Genomic DNA, 17,507 nt, shown 5'->3' on the forward strand with positions numbered 1-17,507 from the left:
AGGTGTTTGCTAATTGCTGCTGGCTAGTCTGAAGGAGCTGAGTGGGGAGTTGCAGGGGGAGGGCTGGAAACTACAGCTCTGAGGAGGAGCTGCGGCCTCAAAGGTGGAGCTAGGTCCACCCAGGCATTTTAGCTGAATGGTTGCTACAGGAAATTAAACAATTTCTCAAACATGAAAGAATCATAGCAACACTCCAGCTCTGTTTTTTGCATGAATTAATAACATTATAATATGATGTAAAACTTAAAAAAAGTTGATTTTACATAATACTGCCCTTTTTAAATGAACACATTTTCAGTGCCTCAAATTACTCTTAAGCCTATGTTATCTCTTCTTTGTCAGTGTGGATACATGCTGACATGATGGCCTCCAATAAGCTCTTTTGTGGGAAAAGCCTTTTTGAAGTCTGACTGTAGCGCTTTGCGAGTTTTGCCTGAAGCGCATACTTTTAATTTCGGTCTGAAGCTGAGCACATTCTCACATTCATCATTCACAGAGTGTTAAAACACCCGAGAAGAACCAGTTCTATTACCGTCTTCCTTTATTTTCAGTACCACACACAAGTTGTAAAATCTCAGTGCTTTTTCTAAATGGAATAAAATAATTTTAAAAAAAAAATTATAGAATTTCTGTCATCTCTTGTTTTAGAGTTTTATTAATACTGTACAAAAATTATTTTTCCACACTGAAATGACAAGAAGGAAGACCAGTCTAACCAGGATCGGCATATTTACACTTCATAGCCCGCGCTAGAAAGTACACATCGATTAGCGGGTTACCATGGAAACCTACTCATTTAAAAAGTATTTCCTCAAACAACGTCCTCCTTTAGTTGGTGCGTCCTCCGTTTAAAATCTCCGCGTTATTTCGTACGGGACGCTTCTTCGCAGTAGGAGTCCACGCTCCGAACTCTCTGCTCTCCGTCCTCCGGCGACACGCCTCTGTTCACCGCTTCGCCGCTCGGCGTCTCCTCGTTGTCCGACCCGACCAGAGGAGTGTCTCCTCCGTTGACGTTGGCGGTCTGGCTGTCCGAGGAGCAGTCCGAAGACGTGGAGGACATGCGGGACTTGCCGTCCAGACTCTCCAGGACGTGGCGGAACAGCCCGTTCCTGATGGCCTCCTCGTCGCTGCTGTGGCCTGCTAAGGTTTGGAGGTAGAAAGCACAATGTTACTCGTGGTTCAAAGTCGCTTATTATTGTTTTGTAGGATGAACACTCTAAAAATAACAATATGGCTATATGGGCATATTATAAAACTTTTGAGCAGCATTTAGTTGTCTACTAACTTCGACTTTTTAAGAACTAGATTTTGAACTTACTGCAGTAAGTCATGTCAACGTTTTTATTAATTTTGTCCCATCGGTTTACTAAAGTAGGGATTTTAGGTCTGCACTTCAAAACTGAAAGATAAAAATGGCGGGAGTGGAAACCATTTCCCAGGGTGCTTAGCGGTATGTTGTGTCCTGCGTTGCACCACTGGTGAGATGGAAATGTGTTTCCAGGCCCCTTATATGGAAGAATACTAGAGCCACTAAAATTTAAAAAAAAAATTGACTTCATTTTCAGAATTTTGACAGTTTCACAAAATTCTGATTCATCTCAGAATTCTGACTTCTTTTTTTAATTGGAGTTCTGGCTTCAATCTTCTGAAAAAATTTTTTGAATTCAGAGATTAAAATCTTTTATTTTTAGTTCTGATTGTGGTAAATGTTAAATACAACTGACAGAAATGACTGAGGATAATGTCTTCAAATGCTGCTTAAGTCCAGCTCAAAATAATACACTGACCCGACAAATCTTTTGCTTAACTACTTTAATAGAGATGGTAGAAATACATGTAATTTCCTATAGCGACAATGTAAATTTTTGTTCTATTCGGTGAGATATTGATCACTAAATACTGTCAAATGTAGTAAATTAAGTAATAAAAAACAGTTGCTAAAACACATTTTTCAGTAGGTAATTGGTCAATTTGAAGTTGAAGCCTATAAATGTTTTGAATTTTATTTATTTATGACCTTTAATACTTTCAACTCAGCTTTTCAATCTGGTTCAGATAATACTTAGTTAATCTACTCAGTTGATGGCGTGGTTTGAATGGTTGAATCTGATGTAATTAAAAACAAAGCTTATGCATTCAAATAAACTCAATATCTTGTAAAAATGTCACTGCATTTTGCTAAATTTAATTAGCGTATCATTTTTCAGTGTGCATTATGATCCAGTTCCAATAGTTTCAATACCCGGCAGCGGCGAGGACAGCACCGCTTCCTCCCCCACGGAGCTGAAGAACACATCCACTGGGTCTGGGTCAGAGAGGTCGATGAGCTCCATCTGGTCCAGGAGATCCACGTTCACCTCCATGGAGGAGATGCTGCCGATGGGCGCTGCAAAATCCGAAGGAAGATAACAAAAAAACAATTAAAACGTCTTTATCCGTGGATGCAGAAATCCGCTACCAAACGACCAGCTTACGTCTCCTGTAGTCCCTGATGCACAGGTGAGCCGAGGACAGGTAGACGTCCACTTCGTGCTGGAAGACCTCCTCGAAGAAGCGTTGTCGCTCCCTAAGCTTGAGCTGCTGCGCTGACTCCATGTCTGGAAGCCTCTGGGCATGCTCCGTCTCTGCTGGGAATCATAGGATGCAGCAGGACAGGAAGTCAGACGTTGCTGCAGCACATTTCCTATTTACAGGTTTAATGTCAACAGGAGTGATGTGACTAACTCCCCAGGGCAGCAATCCATAGGGAGTGGCACGGAAACAAAAACAAAAAACAAAAAGTTTCTGCAAATTACACTCCAGTGTGTTATCTGGTACTCTATTGTCATCTCTCTGTAATAGACGATGTGAGTCAGAAAATAACTACTGTTCACCGCAGCCGGCTAACGACGCTCAAGTTGGCACACGACTCAAGGACAAACAATCTGGAATCACTTCTGTCAAATCCGAACTGGATTATTCTTTATTAACAAAGACTCTTAAAAACACTTTGAGATTACTGAGACAATTATTCTATTCCTGGAAACACAAAACATTTGCATTTTTCAGAGTTGTTTTGGCATCGGGACAGTGTTTGTCACGTGTCTTAATACTTTGATATATGAACAGATTGCATGGGCATCAGAAAATAAGTCATCTTTTGCTAAAAGTGGATTTTTGAGGGGCAGGGGGTTTGCCTAAACTACCTTTCCAAAATCATTTTAGGCCATTATTTTAGGAAGATGACAAATTATAGTCTGCTCTTAGTGTGTGTAAAGTTCATGAGAGGTTCCTGATTGTCTTCTAATGACTCACTGTCAACAGACCTTTCTGCTTGTTGAGTACATCCTTGTGTCTTGACTCCCAACCAGAGCATTGCTGAAAACATATTTCAAAGCGCTCAGCAGCCCAGCACGCCAGAAGAGGGCGACATTGAGCTGTAGCCTAGAAAGCTTCATATCCCTTCGTTCAGTTTCTGTAGACAGTAAGCAGTAAATATAACAATGCCAGGCATAAAATGATGCGCATGTTGGCAGTTTTATTTTTCTGTTACTTTGTAAGCATACATCTGTGAAGATACAGAGTTTTTAAGTCCCCTCTATTCATCATTTGTATGAAAATGCAAGCTTTACTGAGCGTATCAGTGGAAATTAAAGACAGCCGCACTTTGCTCACCCACACATTTTCAGTCTTGCTCTTAAGATTCACAGGGCGAACTGCGAGTCCTCTCGCTAAGTTAATCCTGTTTGAGGAACCATGTGATCCCATTTTCCTCCTCATCAGCATCACTGTAACCCGAACTGCAGTTTCAAGTGGAGACCAGGCTGAAGAGAACCCCAGAAAAAACTGTGGTTCTCTCTTTTTAGATTACTAATCTTAAATTTAAATAAAGACAGGTAGATATATCTACTATATATATCGAAGTACAGTTCGACAGGAAACTTGAACTGAAATGTATGAATCGGTGGATTTACTGGCCGCTGCTATCATCAGATGAGTCTCTGAGATCCGAGCAGCGATTCCGAACAGGGATTGAACTAATTGGATCAGCTGTCTGATTCATGTCTAAACTGGGAGTAAAGTCAAGCTTATCTAGTCAGCGTATAGGGCCCAGTGATCAAAAAAAAAAATGCACCGGCGAGTGCAATTTAGAAAGGATGAGTCATCGCTTGTGTCAATTTGAGGACGCTTGTGATCGCAGGTTTTCTGTGCTACTTTATTAAGCTAAACTAGCACAGAAAGTGCTGAAAAAAAAGGTCCTTTTCTGGATGTGCAAAGGCAGCAAAGCTGATCTAAAAGAGCAACAGGTTGGCTTGTCTGGTGTGCTGCATCAGCACAGCGCTCCCCATGAGTCACGGCCAGGCGCATATCTGCGACGGCGACATGACAGGAGCCTGTCACCGCAGCTCCAGTCTGAGCTGACAGCTTGTTGACGGAGACCGCGATGAGAAACAGAGCTTCACAAGGAGGACTGGGGACATTTTAAAAACCCCTGGGTCATTGGAAACAGCAATCAGCTGAACCTGCTTTCTGCTTGTTTACATTCATAATAAGGAAATCAATTTCTGCTGGCTGCGTAGTACGGATGTGCGACACTGGGGATTTTTGTATCGATGCGATCAGAAGTAAATACAGGGCTAGTATCGCAGACACTGATACCGATACTTCAAAAAAATCATTATTCAATAATTTGGTGATTTGACTTCAGTTAGTTGATTATAAGTGTTATGAGAAGTGTTTACTAACTACAATAGAAGATAATTTAGCAGTATAGAAATAACTTAATTCCCTTATTACCTTCTACTACGCATTTACTATAACTGAGTCTATAACTAATCTGCCAAAATAAAAATACTTTTTTCTCTTTAATAGTCGATATTCAGCCATATTCATAGTTCAGATGTACATCTTTACATAAATGTGTACTTTGAAGTTCCAGTAAGATATTTTTTTCAGCTGCCTGGTTAGGTAATAAACTGTGCTTATGGGGAATTCAACCAATTGTATTTGACAGAAAGCAGACATTAAGCAAGACTAAAGTTCTTTCCTTTAAAAATTAAAGTTAAGATGTTCACTTTGTATGTTGATTCTTTTAAAATGATTTTAATAAATATGTATCCTGATATTTATGCTGAGAAAACATAACTTTATTTTAGGAAGCTTAACTCTCGACAGATTAAAAATATGTTTTGGGAAGGTTTTTGAGAGAATCTTGAGATTAAAATAAAACTTAAAATTTCTCATCAGTGATACATATTTTAAGGCGCAGTGTCAGAAAGAGCAGGAGTTTCACAAAGAGACAGTTTCTTAATTTTTTTTGTAATGTTTGATATATACAGCAAGTGAAGTTAACATAACTACTTGATTGTGCTGTAAAATGACACCATGGCCCTGTAAAATGCATAAAATAGCCCCTTACAGAGAGGGACATTTATAATTGTTACACAATCACAAATCCAGTTTTCCTCAGAGCTGTAACAGGAGGCGAGGGCAGCAGCGTTGACAAAGCGATATGTCTGACACAACAAGAAGCGGCCTGCTCGTCGTGTGACTCTAAATGTTTGCTGCATCCAGCTGAGAGCAGCGTGCCGGAGAGAAAACAGGGTTTAGTTTTGGAAAGCAGCTGACCTGAGCTGGATTAAATTGATTCCCTTTAAGGCTGCAGGTTTAAATATAGCTGCTGCTTATCCTGAAGTGTTTTCCCACCCAGTTAAACACTGATTGATCACGCCATTGATTGTTTCCACCGAAAGCCTGATGCCCCTGGGCAGCTAAAGGTTAGCTACAGACGTATATCCTCACATTGATTTTGCTTCCTCATCCAAGAGTTAGTCTTTTGGCCACCGGCGACCCCGGTGACCTCTGAGTAGCCCAGGAACTCGCGTGGTAAAATCTTCAGTCAAAAAAAAAAAAAAAAAAAGGCGATGAGATTACACGTCTATTGTACATCAGTTCCACACAACAACGAAGTCATTAGTTTCATGGTGAAAGGAAGGAAGAATGTGAAAGATTTCATTCACTCAGTCTTTTCTGGCTCTTTTTTCCCCCCCTCGTCTTTCCTTCCTCTCTCTCACCCTGGGACTTGAGAAGCAGAGGTCCATAAGACCAGCTGGACACGCAGAATGACTGGAACAGACAGAAAAGTGATTGCTACAGACGGAGGAGGCCGGATGTGTTTGCATGCCACTCCGTCTCCCGGCATAAAGACAAACCCAGATCTTCAGCTCAGGCAGCAGGCAAATAAAGGGCCCTTTCAAGGCAAACACAAAGGCAGAGATGCAGCTGAATGGGACTGACTGCTCTCCTTAAAGATAACGCAAGTTCCTAGAGTGAGTAGTTTGGACAGATTTTAAAAAAGAATAATCACAAAAATTCCAGACAGAGTGACCAGATAAAAGTAGAGAACCTGGCAAACCTGATACTGTGCTTCCAACGCGCAAATTGGACTCACAAAAATACATTTCCTTAATGGAAACACAAGTTATTTAGAAAAAACAAGTTTTTTGATAAAAACGCTTTTGCGTTTGGACTAGGTGGTTTTTCGGCTGTATCAAAATTACTGGAATGCAATGGAAAGACCTTTTTTACATCACACAAGTCATGTGATCAACATCTGGATGTTACTACTGGCGGAAAAATTAAGAAGACGACAGGAAGTGGTATGAGGATGACGGAGCGTTGTGTTTTTTAATGACTTATCCCGTGAACAAACTTATTCACCTGTGATTTTAATTGCGTTTCTTATTAAATGGAAAAGCCATAATTGCAAAATTTAGTTTTTTAACATTAGCAGAATATTGACAAAGGTTTGCGCAGGTTTGTAATGGAAACACAGCAACGATTTCATTAACCCTGGGATTAAAGTACACACAGGTTGACCCTTTACTTGTTTTGTGATCTCTGAATGAATTGGTTATGTTGAATTTTAATCGCTGTCAGAAACAGAGTCCACACTTTTCAGTACTTTACTACACTTACTATTTGTGTTAAGTCTATGGCAAAAAAAAAAAAAAATAAAAGTAAAATACATAAGCTTGTTCTAAAGGAGACATTTGAAGTCAATGGATGTGAATACTTTTGAGAGGTACCATGAGTGTGCCCTTGTTGGGATTAGCATGAAGAGCCTGAATTATACTATCGTCACATTTTCACAAAAACTGTGTCATGATGAGGCTGACCACATGAAAGGGCTCAGCACAGCATCTAAGAAGTAAAACCCATCATCCCTTTTTGATGCTAGATCATTTAGCGCTCAACTAAATCTCGTCATCTCCTCACGGCACAGCTTCAAGTACACGTACATAAATGAAAACGAAAAATCAGGTCACTCTTTGTGTCTGTTTAATGTGTGGATGTCACATGTTTCTCTTCCCCCTTGTTTTTTCTTTTTTTTTTTTTGTGAGGAGCCGCCCGCTGAGATGCCAGGTTAGAAGCGTCAGCCGCAGCAGCAAAGCATTGATCCCTGAGCTAAATGAAGGGATAGGAGGGCTCGGTGTCGCCCACAGGCTCCCATTAGGCCCATCAGTGAGCTGGAGGAAAATGTGAGCTCACATGAAGCTCCCCTGTGACGAAGAGAGGGAAGGTCAAGGCCAGAAGCAAACGCTTCTGTGGAAACATTTTCCCGTCGTTTTGTAACAACAGAAAAATGTTGGCGGAGAATTCAAACTTCTGGGAATCACTGCTTTCTTCTCCACTTTGATTACAGAATAGCTTACCATACTCCAACTTTGGTTCTGTCTGAGCTGGGAAGTGGTTTTCATACCCAAGTGGATGAAGTCATCCCTGTTTAAATAGCTCCTGTGTCAGCATACACCGGCAAGACTTGACTTAAATGATGCCTATATAAAGAGCCAATTCAAAGCAGAATATTTGGACTTCTGTTATTGTTCTTAGCTCACCCAGTTCCAGTATTAAAATTTGGATTGTTACAATAAAGTTAATATGAGCACTTCTGATGGTACTGGTATTGGTACATGTGTTGTCAATATGGGTGTTTTCACCTGATAGTCCAGTAAACTTGGTCCTTTTGGGGACAAAAGGAGCAACACTTGTTACATTTTCAGCTAGTCCGGTTCACTTTCATACTGCACTGTGCCAAATGATTCAAACCCTTTAAAAAATCTGTTCTCACCTGTGGTAGTGCTGCACGTAGAACCACTGAAGGATGCGACACTAAAACATCAGAATGCAGACCAGTGCAACTTCCTACTTCATAAAATGTGAACAAAAATGGAGTGGCGTCAGATTTTAGCGGTTGTAGGATTTCTCTTTTGTCTTTGGTTAAAGACCACAAACCATTTCTCCGACCAGCGCTAGACTCTCACATTTGTTTAGGTTGTATTTACCCAGAATGCCCTGCACCATAGTTTGATTACACATTCACATCTTCCCAATTTAACCGAATTGGGAAGAATCTAGTTTGATCTAGTTTGATCAAACTAGAGTTTGATTAAAGTGGACTAAACAGGGCTGGTGTGAATGCACCTTATAAAGAAACCACTTTGACAAGGGGGCAGCACTTAGTTTTCACCTACAGCATTTAACGAGGTTGGAGCACCCAGAGAGAGAGGGACCATCAACAATTTCTCTAACAATCTGCAGACTGTCCAGATTCCCTAAATTCTCTTCTATCTCCTCTCCTCTTCAGCTGCTCTTCTGTAGGATTTGGGGACTCAGATGGCCAAGGAAGACTGGATTTTACGTCTGGTGAGTTATTTGTGTGTTGACTTGGCCGTAGGTTTTGAGTCATTATCTTGTTGAAAGACACAACGATGACCCAGTTTTAGATACCACCAGGACTTTATTTACAGTGGTTTTGTATCTCAAACAGTCCTTGATGTCATGCACATCATAGGGTTGTCAGGAACGTCTAAAAGCAAAAGATCCCTCACCACATTTAACTTTGGGTATGAGGTGATCACTCCGAGTCTCATCTGATCAAAAGCTCATGGGTCCAGTTACGGGCCCACAGTGTTTAGGAAACTCTGGATGTTTACATTTCTGGTGGTGGGGTAGGATAGAAAAGGGTTTTAGAACTTGATGACCCAAACATGCTACTTTTTCCTCCAGTTTTCTCACAGAAGTTTTTTTTTTCCACATTTACCAAAATCAAAGCCTTGACTTTCATTGTTTTTATTGTAACACGGTGTTGTAGCAAATTACTGATACAGTCCACGGCTTTTCAAAGTGTGGGGCGTGCAGAAAAAGTAACTGCAAACATTTAGCCAACATCCCCAAGCCTTTGTCAGAGATTAAATGGACTGATTTTTAGTTACTAATGCTACAGTCAGTGAGGACGCAGAGTCTGTGCCAGGCAAAATAAGAATAAAAAAGATGAAAGTATGACCACAATTATTTAAAGTGGGGGTTTTTCATGAGTTGGACGTGAACATGCTCCACTGTAATAGAGTTGTCTGCAAAGTACTGGGAATGTCTTTTTCCACAACCCTAAATAAACAGTGGCCAAACAGAGGGTAGTTCATACTTTTAGCACTGCAAAGCACTTTGAAGACCCCTGACATAGTCCAAAGCTTTTTACAGCTGTTATTTTTCAGACTCTTACATTTCTAGAAACCATAAACGGATGAGTGAATGATCTTTTCTGTGACCACTTAGCCGGCCCACACTTCAGATTTTGAAACACGGAGATCTACCTGAGGTGAAACCTGGCAGTGAATGCCCTGGGCCTCCTGTCCAAAGGTGAAAAGATTCCATCACTCTTTGACCTTTGTCCTACCGCGAGATTTCAGGATACGAACGCAGGCCTGGAAGCAGTTTGAGGCCAAAATCCCTCTGCACTGCACACTTGCATCTCTTTTCCTCTCTCCTTAAAAACAAAGTGGAGCAGTCAGACTTTCACTCTCAGTTTTTTGGTTGGAACACTAAAAAAGATCCCGCTTTACAAGAATCGGGTTGCAAGGTTCGTGCATTATTAAGCTGATGCTTTGTTATATTTGCGGGTCTTTCCATCGTCATATTAGCTCAGGCTGTGTTTGCCGGGACAAAGCTGTGTCCAGCACCGTCCATCGGTGCTGACATCATCAGCAGGAGGCCTCTTCTTGGTTCCACCATGACTGACAATAGGGCCGTTTATAGGTCATTGTCCTGTCCCACTACCCTCCACATGTCCACCAGCAGGCTGTCATGAGTTCTGATTAACACAATAGGCTTTACCAGATGATGAAGCACTGATCCATGTTTGTTTCCTGCACTGACAAATCCTCTTAGAGAGAATGGTTACTGCTGAACAGCAGAGTGACTGCATTTAGCTCCAGTTGCCACTTGTTTAAAACGAAGTTCATGGTCGGTCTGTGGGGAAGAGCCAGTATGAAGTTCTCTAACTTTAATACGTTTTGGAAACAGAATCATTCAGTTGCATAGCCCTGTTGCAATAAGCAATAAATCAATTAATCACATGATATATTAAAAATAGTTTAATTATTTCCATTTGTATGATTTATAATTTTTCTCTTTTCTCTTTCTATCAAAAACTGAATTACAAAAGCCTTCAGTCTGGTTTATTGGTCTCAACTTGTCCTTTTTTTTGATGGACAATATTTGTTGTTTCTGTTGTTTTGTTTATTTATTTTGGACGTTTAAAAATGTCTTCCAGTTCCATTATTAAGTGCTCATTAGAATTTAAAGTCTACTGATCTCTGAGAATATTTTCTTGCAATATTATGCCATTTTCAGTTAAGTTACTTGAAAGTGGTCTCAAAAAAGCAATATTATCGTTTATCGCAATAACTTCGGGGACAATGTATCGTCCAGCAAAATTTGTTATTGTGACAGGCCTTGTTTCTCCAAAACAGAGGAAGTGTCTGAAAAACACTATTGTGAAAAAATAGTTACTATTTCACAAGCTACAACCCAGACCTGATGACTGCAAGAACTGCAGAATTAAGAAATATTTTACATGCAGCATTACTGAAATAATGAAGACAGCTAAGAGAGCTAAGAGGTTTAATGAAAACTATTCTACAAAAAACAGTGATGTAAAAGTTTTCACAAACTTTTTATGGTAGCAAAAATAGCTCAAAAATTTGTGCCTAGTTGATTTAAGTACCTTTATCCATTCATGAAAAATAATTATTTCAACATTGGACTCTGTGTATGTACTCAGGTCTTAGTTTTATCATCTTTATCCAACATCAAAATATGCCTTATGATCAGAAACATTTAAGTTTGCTTTATAAAAAAGAAAAAATAGGAGCAGAAGATATTTGTAAGTGAGCAGGAATGTTTTCATACCAATGTATGAAATACATTATATATGTATATAATGTATAAAAATAAAAATAAAAAAGCATCTGGAATCCTTATATAAAAGGCTTTAACTTTTCTTAAATTCCCTCACCATCATGTTTTCATGGGTTGCATATTTTGGTGTCTGCTGTTTCTTTTTCTTGTACTTTTGAAGCAGCTCAAAGTTATTTTAACACAAGCCAGGAGCATGAGAGGAATTTTCTATTTAACCAATCACAATGACTTAGACATTTTTTCATTTTCGTTTATTTTGGAGTTGGAAGGTTTCACATTGTTATCGAAAAACACGACTTAATGGAATTTACTAAGACAACAGCCAAAAAAAAACCCACTTGTGTAACAGTGATTGATAAAGAAATGAACAAACTGTGTCTTTGTCTCAGAAAGATTGAGCTGACATATCTATTTCATCCCTCAGTCAGGAACAAGATTTGGTGATGGAAGTGATGAGTTGAGCGGATCGTTCAGTCTTTTACTCGGTGCTCTCTGGCCAGGTCGCTTCAACCAGAACTCCTGGGAGGTCGTCATCTTTCCTCCCACTGCAGCCTTCGTTAGTTTTGTGACTCACGGTTTTTTCCTGACACTTATTAACTTCAGCAGCAAGTGTTTGGTCATATAAGCGCTGAATCAGCAGTCAGCATGTCTGATCACTCTGGACAACCACAGAGACTGTGATAATCCCTCACTGTGAGCCCGGCTTCAGATCTCTGTTGTTGTTTACAGTCAAGTTTATTAAGAATTCAGTTTCTTTTGTAGTATCTGATTTAAAAGGATTCCAGATGCTTTTTTATTTTTATTTTTATTTTTTACCTCAAATTACAAATTATATTACATTTAAATGAATTCACAATTTAAAAATACGACAGTTTTCTATGAAAGTTTTATTTTTTATGTTAGAAGGACGTCGTCTCTGAGGTGGGGTCACATTTTCACCTTACCCTTAACCAACCGTAGTCTGAATTGAAACAATGTGAAGCAGAGAAACAAACCAATCTCAAATTTATTCACAGAATCTACTTATCAAATAATTTAAAAAAAAATCCCAAATCCCAAGAAATAAATAAATAAATAAATTGTCCAACTAATGCACGTCACTGTCATATAGTCAACATATGGTATTCATTGCTGTCTTAGCAGTTATGAGGCTTGTTGAACACACCAAAACACAAGTCACATCCTGCCCGGGGCCCTGCTTACCCTCAGCTCGGCCCTGTTTCTAAGTACTGGTGTCTGAGTTCACCTGCATTAAAGTATTTAGTTTAAATTTAGGTAAGTTATTGACATAAAAAATATTTAATCACAATTTACCATTCAAGAAAAATACATATAAATAAAAAAAAGGCCTTATTTACCACCAGAGTCCAAATATTAAACCACGTCATAATTTAAGGTATGTCCTGATAAGGCCTTGTGCAACACTGTTCATGACCCCAAGTGGAAAATAATGTAGTGATCAAGTTTAAACTTTATGGTCAAACATCATGGCTATCCCTGGATTAATCCATCAGATCTTTACCTTACCAGATATATATATATATATATATATATATATATATATATATATATATATATATATATATATATATATATATATATATATATATATATATATATATATATATATATATATATATATATATATATATGCTTGTCTTTCTTTTTACTGTGGACACCCTAGAGGAGAATAATGGATGCAGCTGATGTGTATCCACGGCGCAGCAATGTTTAAACTTCTCATTTAAACTTATTAAATCATTCATTTACGGCTGCTAAGCAGAATTACACGCAGTGACTGAATAATCGCCCGATTATCACAAGGCATTGCTTGCGGCAGAGCAATTAGGGTATAATGTAAGCATTGATCCACGTCATCTTTATTGTAGCAATCATTAATACAAATATGTCATTAGGCTTTCCTGGGAAGAAGAGGCCAACTATTATTTATTTTCTTAAGAATAAAATATTTTCCCATTGTGCTCAGAATGACCTGGAAAACAAAACTCCAGGTGGGTTTAAGTGATTTAACCTGGCTTTTGTCAGCTAGATTTAAAGAAGTAAAAACACTTATCATCTTCAGATAAATATCACAGAGGATCCAGCTAGATTAGAAAAAGTAAAGCAGTTTCATTTCAAAGCTTGCTTTCAGTTTCACGAAAATATATCATAATTTTCCAGAAGAATCAAACAAAACAGTTCTTATGTTCTTGGTCACATTCTGAACGAGAGGCCCGCCCACTTTTAGCACAGGCAATTTTTTGAGCATCATGGAAAAAAATGTGTTATTTTTAATGCAGTATTCTGAAAGTTTTCCACATATGTAGAAAACTTAATTGGAACCGCAATAAACAGGTTATGAGTGAGAGCAGACCTGATGTCATATCTCTGCTGCTATATCTTTATGAAATTATTTATATGCCCTTCTACTTTACAGTTATCACCCAGCATTTCAATAAAATCCATCGAAGTTAGTGGCTGTAACATGACTTTTGCAAGACTTTGTAGCTTGTTCAATATATGTTTTTACTTCTGCTGCACAAGTCTTAATCTCCTGCGTGATGCATAAACAGAAAAAGCATAAAACACAGCAACAAACACCTCAATGTGATCTGGGAGAGTTACACTTAGCTATCATGAAGGTTTTCATCCTCTGTTTTATGCTCATTAGGCAGCATCTCGCATCTCAGCGCAGTATCCAAACGCGGCACAGCGGATCTCTCCGGCTCATACACACAGAAATCAAAACGTGATGCAGCCGAATACACGGGGAACAGCAGGCACAACGACAGATGGGCGACGCCATCTCCAGAGCCAGAACCCTGATCCATTTCAGTCTCGTGAAATCTCTGTACTCGTCGGGACTAATGCAGTTTCAGGCCCTATCTGGGTCGCTTTATCTCTGAAAACAGGCTGCGGCGAGTCGATTCTGACGAGATTCGCAACCGCAATCCCATTAGGAAGAAGAGATCTATGTCTATAGTTGTGCTTTGATCCCAATCCAACTTTACCTCTCAATGTGTGCGTGCGTGCGTGTGTGTGTGTGTGTGCGTTCGTTCCTGACAGAGTATGACCTGTTCATCTGGTAGTACTGAATATGACTTAGAGTAGTGAGTCAACATTCCTTTCAGATTTTTTGGCACTTGAGGTTCATTGGAGAACGCCAACACAAAGGCAGCTATTAAAACACCGGCTGAGCCGTCACACCGGCTCCCATGAAAACATGATGCACAAAGGGAGCTTAGTCTTGACAGCAATACTATTGTAAATGACTTTACAATCTATTTACATATATGAGAGAAGCACTTTTGACAAAAATTGTTATTTTACCCCAATGCTGGCTTTACTCTGTTGGGATAAGTTCAACCAAAAATTAGGGTCAAGAAGTGTGACCTAGATTATTGGGGTGGACACAAACGAGCAGCTCATCATTCTTACTAGGTGGCCATTTTGAACTATACAACAATCTGATAAGACTGAAAAAATGCTAAGGCGGTAAAATAATGCAGTGGAATAATATAAATGTCAGGGGATTATGTTCATTAATTTACACAAGAGAACCAGTTTGTTCACTGAACAAGACATTAGGCTTTTAGCGCCAAGTGCTAATCATGTTCAGTAATCCTAATTAAAGCAAACAATTGTCAAACAATAACAAAGTCAATCTAGGTACGCAAAGTAGTATTAATTAGTATTAATGTTTCTCATAAATGTGTTTCAACAAATTAACTTTTTTAGTTGCTTTATTTAAAAATTGACATAAAATTACTCTCTTTTACTTATCGCCCTGGGTCACTTTATCTCTGAAAACAGGCTGTGGGGATGCACATTATGCGCATCCCCCACCTCCTCCGCATAATGTCAAAAATGTGTCGAAGTAATAAAGAAAGTAAAGTGAACTTTGTGTTTCCCTGTTGATACGTTGCTGTTTTGTGATGTTTGTGAATTTGGAAGAATTCACTGTCTTGTACTACATCAGACGGGTGTGGAATATGTTTCCCATAACGTGAGCTTCTTGTTTTATTTATTTCCAATAATTAAAAAAACAACAAATTTTTTGTGGCAAAAATTTTGAATGCTTTCTGAGTGTCTCCTCCATCTGAGCAATCAAATCTTCTTTATTGGATTCATTCAGCAAGTTTAACAGATACAAGCGAGGTAATCTTCTTCAGTGAAGACTGAGCGTCTGCATGGTGTAACATGAGGTTGGGTTATGTTATCGGATAGTGCTTTTTTTTACCAAAGGTCTTGGGTTGAAAACATAATAAACCTTGAATGAACCAACTTTTTGTATTTTGTTGCAGCTAATTTTAATAGTTTGCTCAAGATATAGTTTTGTTTTTATTGTGGAGTGTCTCAATAACCCAACCCTGTAATGGTAAATTAATCCAGTGTTGCCCATATTTTGGTCGAGTGCTAGGTTAACAAAATAATCAATCAGGTTGTTGTCTTAACCCAGCAGCCTATAGACTCCATTTTTGTGGTTCATTTCAATTGGCTAAGGTAAAAAAAAAAAAATCACATCAACATGCAGACAATTTTCTTAGAATCGGAACATTTTGGTTAACACCTTCAATCTGATCAAACCAAAGTTTTTAAAAGAAACTTACAAGGTAGGCGTTTGCTTTGAAGGTTGGCTGATGAGGAGCTCATGATGCTGGGAAAGTTGTTGGAAACAAAACCATCAGTCAGACGTGTCGACAGGGTGAGGAGACGCTACCAGGCAGCCTTGTCAGAGTTGAACCAAAATCCTGACGCGCATCCCCCACCTCCTCCGCTCTCTGCAGCCGCTCCAAAGTGTCCAGATATAGATCGCCTCCCTGCTGGTCCTTCTTCCCTGCTTCTCTTCTTCCTCCCCGAGGGCAGCGTGAGCCACTTGGATGAGAGCGAGGACAACTTTGTGGCTCTGTGGATTCAGCCAGCTGACCAATGACGGGGAGGAAGGAGGAGCTGGAAGAGAGCAAGGAAAGCAGGGAGAGGAGGGAGGGAGGAAGGGATTTATTTAACAGAGTGGAAAATACCAAGGAGGAACAGACACATGCCTCTGTTATTTTTGTCTCTCTGCTCCCCTTTCCTTTCCTCTCCTTCACCTCCCCATTTGTCTTTTTTGTCCTCTTCTTCTCCTTGTTTGCTTGTGTTTTGAAATTGAATCTGTTTGAGTGAATTATGTTTCACAGTTTGATTAGTTTCCATTAAAAAAAAGTGGGGAAGTTAAATGTTAGAAAACATTTGAACTATGAGGGGAAACCCAGAAAAAATGACTTTTACAATTCTGTTATTGTTTCTTGGTAGATATATTTCTCTAGATTCTTTTATCATACATTCAAATCTGCTGTTGGGTCATAAAATATCTATATAGTCTAGTTTATTTATGAAATCAATCAGTTCTGATACAACTATTAATCTCATCTAGTGATTAGATCAAATACAAAGATGCTGGTAGGAGAGTCGTTTCATAATTTGCACCCTGAGGCCAATCTGTCAGGAAGAAGGTGTTTCCAAATGTGCAACAATCCAAGCCCTAATCTTAATCCCACAGCACAACTGAAAAGATTTGTGTGATCTAATAAACCTTAGTTAATTACACAGGAGGAGAACTTCTCAATTTGAAGAAAATGTGAAGAAAATTTGCAGAAGTGTTGTATTTTTTTATCAGGAGTATGCAAACAAGGGTTTTTAAACTGTATATGATATGAGTTAGGCTCCCGACATGAACTGAGTTAAGAGGCCTTGTCTCTTTACTCGGTTAAGAGAGTTAAGAGACAAGGCTGTCTCTTAATGTTGGGCTGGTCACCCAACATGTTGGTCGGGTTCTGGATGCGGCCGTTTTATTTAATGAATTTTACCCTACACTGTGTTTGTCTTTAGCCGCCGGCCTAAACAACGACTGCATAAGCGAAGATTTTCCCATCAGCTAAACCAAAATGGAATGTAGAAACAACAGCTTGACAAACACCGAAGTGAGAGTTTCTGTTTCCGGTTTGATCCTGGTGGAACTGGTGCTGAAGCTGATCGGTCCAGATGCTTTCAAAACATCTTCCTTTCCCTTCTTAAGAGTAAATTTAAACGTTGCAGCTCAGTGTTAGAGTTGATTTTTAGGCTCCTACGAGATTAAACTCTTTACCAATGCTACGTCTTTAATGACTTTCAGAATATTTTGAATGTTTGCTTCTTCATATTAAAGCTTCCATTTTGTCTGAAGAAGTACAGTTCGGGTGTAACAGCTAATTTTGTTTGTGGTATGTGGTTTTGTACACCTGTGGTTATAT

At 39.1% G+C, this 17,507-nt stretch overlaps 1 protein-coding gene across 3 annotated transcripts; it reads right to left on the minus strand.

Annotated features, from left to right (window-relative positions):
- Positions 1–637: 637 nt before the first annotated feature.
- LOC106923232 (dysbindin-like) lies at positions 638–16,164 on the minus strand. 3 transcript variants are annotated; one of them, XM_014996167.2, is made up of 4 exons: positions 15,849–16,164; positions 2,475–2,627; positions 2,243–2,386; positions 638–1,137 (listed from the first exon to the last, which is right to left on the minus strand). In XM_014996167.2, the coding sequence occupies exons 1-4, from the start codon at positions 15,889–15,891 to the stop codon at positions 863–865; spliced, it is 615 nt and encodes a 204-aa protein (XP_014851653.1). In that variant the 5' UTR covers positions 15,892–16,164; the 3' UTR covers positions 638–862. The 3 variants fall into 3 exon arrangements, with proteins under 3 accessions (XP_014851653.1, XP_014851652.1, XP_087861537.1); XM_014996166.2 differs by having other exon boundaries at positions 638–1,140; positions 15,849–16,158; XM_088005411.1 differs by lacking the exons at positions 2,243–2,386; positions 2,475–2,627; positions 15,849–16,164 and adding an exon at positions 1,319–2,024 and having other exon boundaries at positions 638–1,140.
- Between the last annotated feature and the right edge of the window lie 1,343 nt (positions 16,165–17,507).

This window comes from Poecilia mexicana, unplaced genomic scaffold (genome assembly GCF_051168715.1).
Source record: "Poecilia mexicana isolate PSO_F unplaced genomic scaffold, ASM5116871v1 scaffold_5, whole genome shotgun sequence".
In the NCBI taxonomy this organism is placed as follows: domain Eukaryota; kingdom Metazoa; phylum Chordata; class Actinopteri; order Cyprinodontiformes; family Poeciliidae; genus Poecilia; species Poecilia mexicana.

Coding starts and splice junctions, on each gene's coding strand:
- LOC106923232 (XM_014996166.2), bottom strand. CDS start 15,891: ATGAGCTCCTCATCAGCCAACCTTCAAAGCAAACGCCTACCTT. Junction 2,387..2,474: donor CATCAGGGACTACAGGAGAC/GTAAGCTGGTCG, acceptor CGGATTTTGCAG/CGCCCATCGGCAGCATCTCC. Junction 1,141..2,242: donor GCTGTCCTCGCCGCTGCCGG/GTATTGAAACTA, acceptor TCCAAACCTTAG/CAGGCCACAGCAGCGACGAG.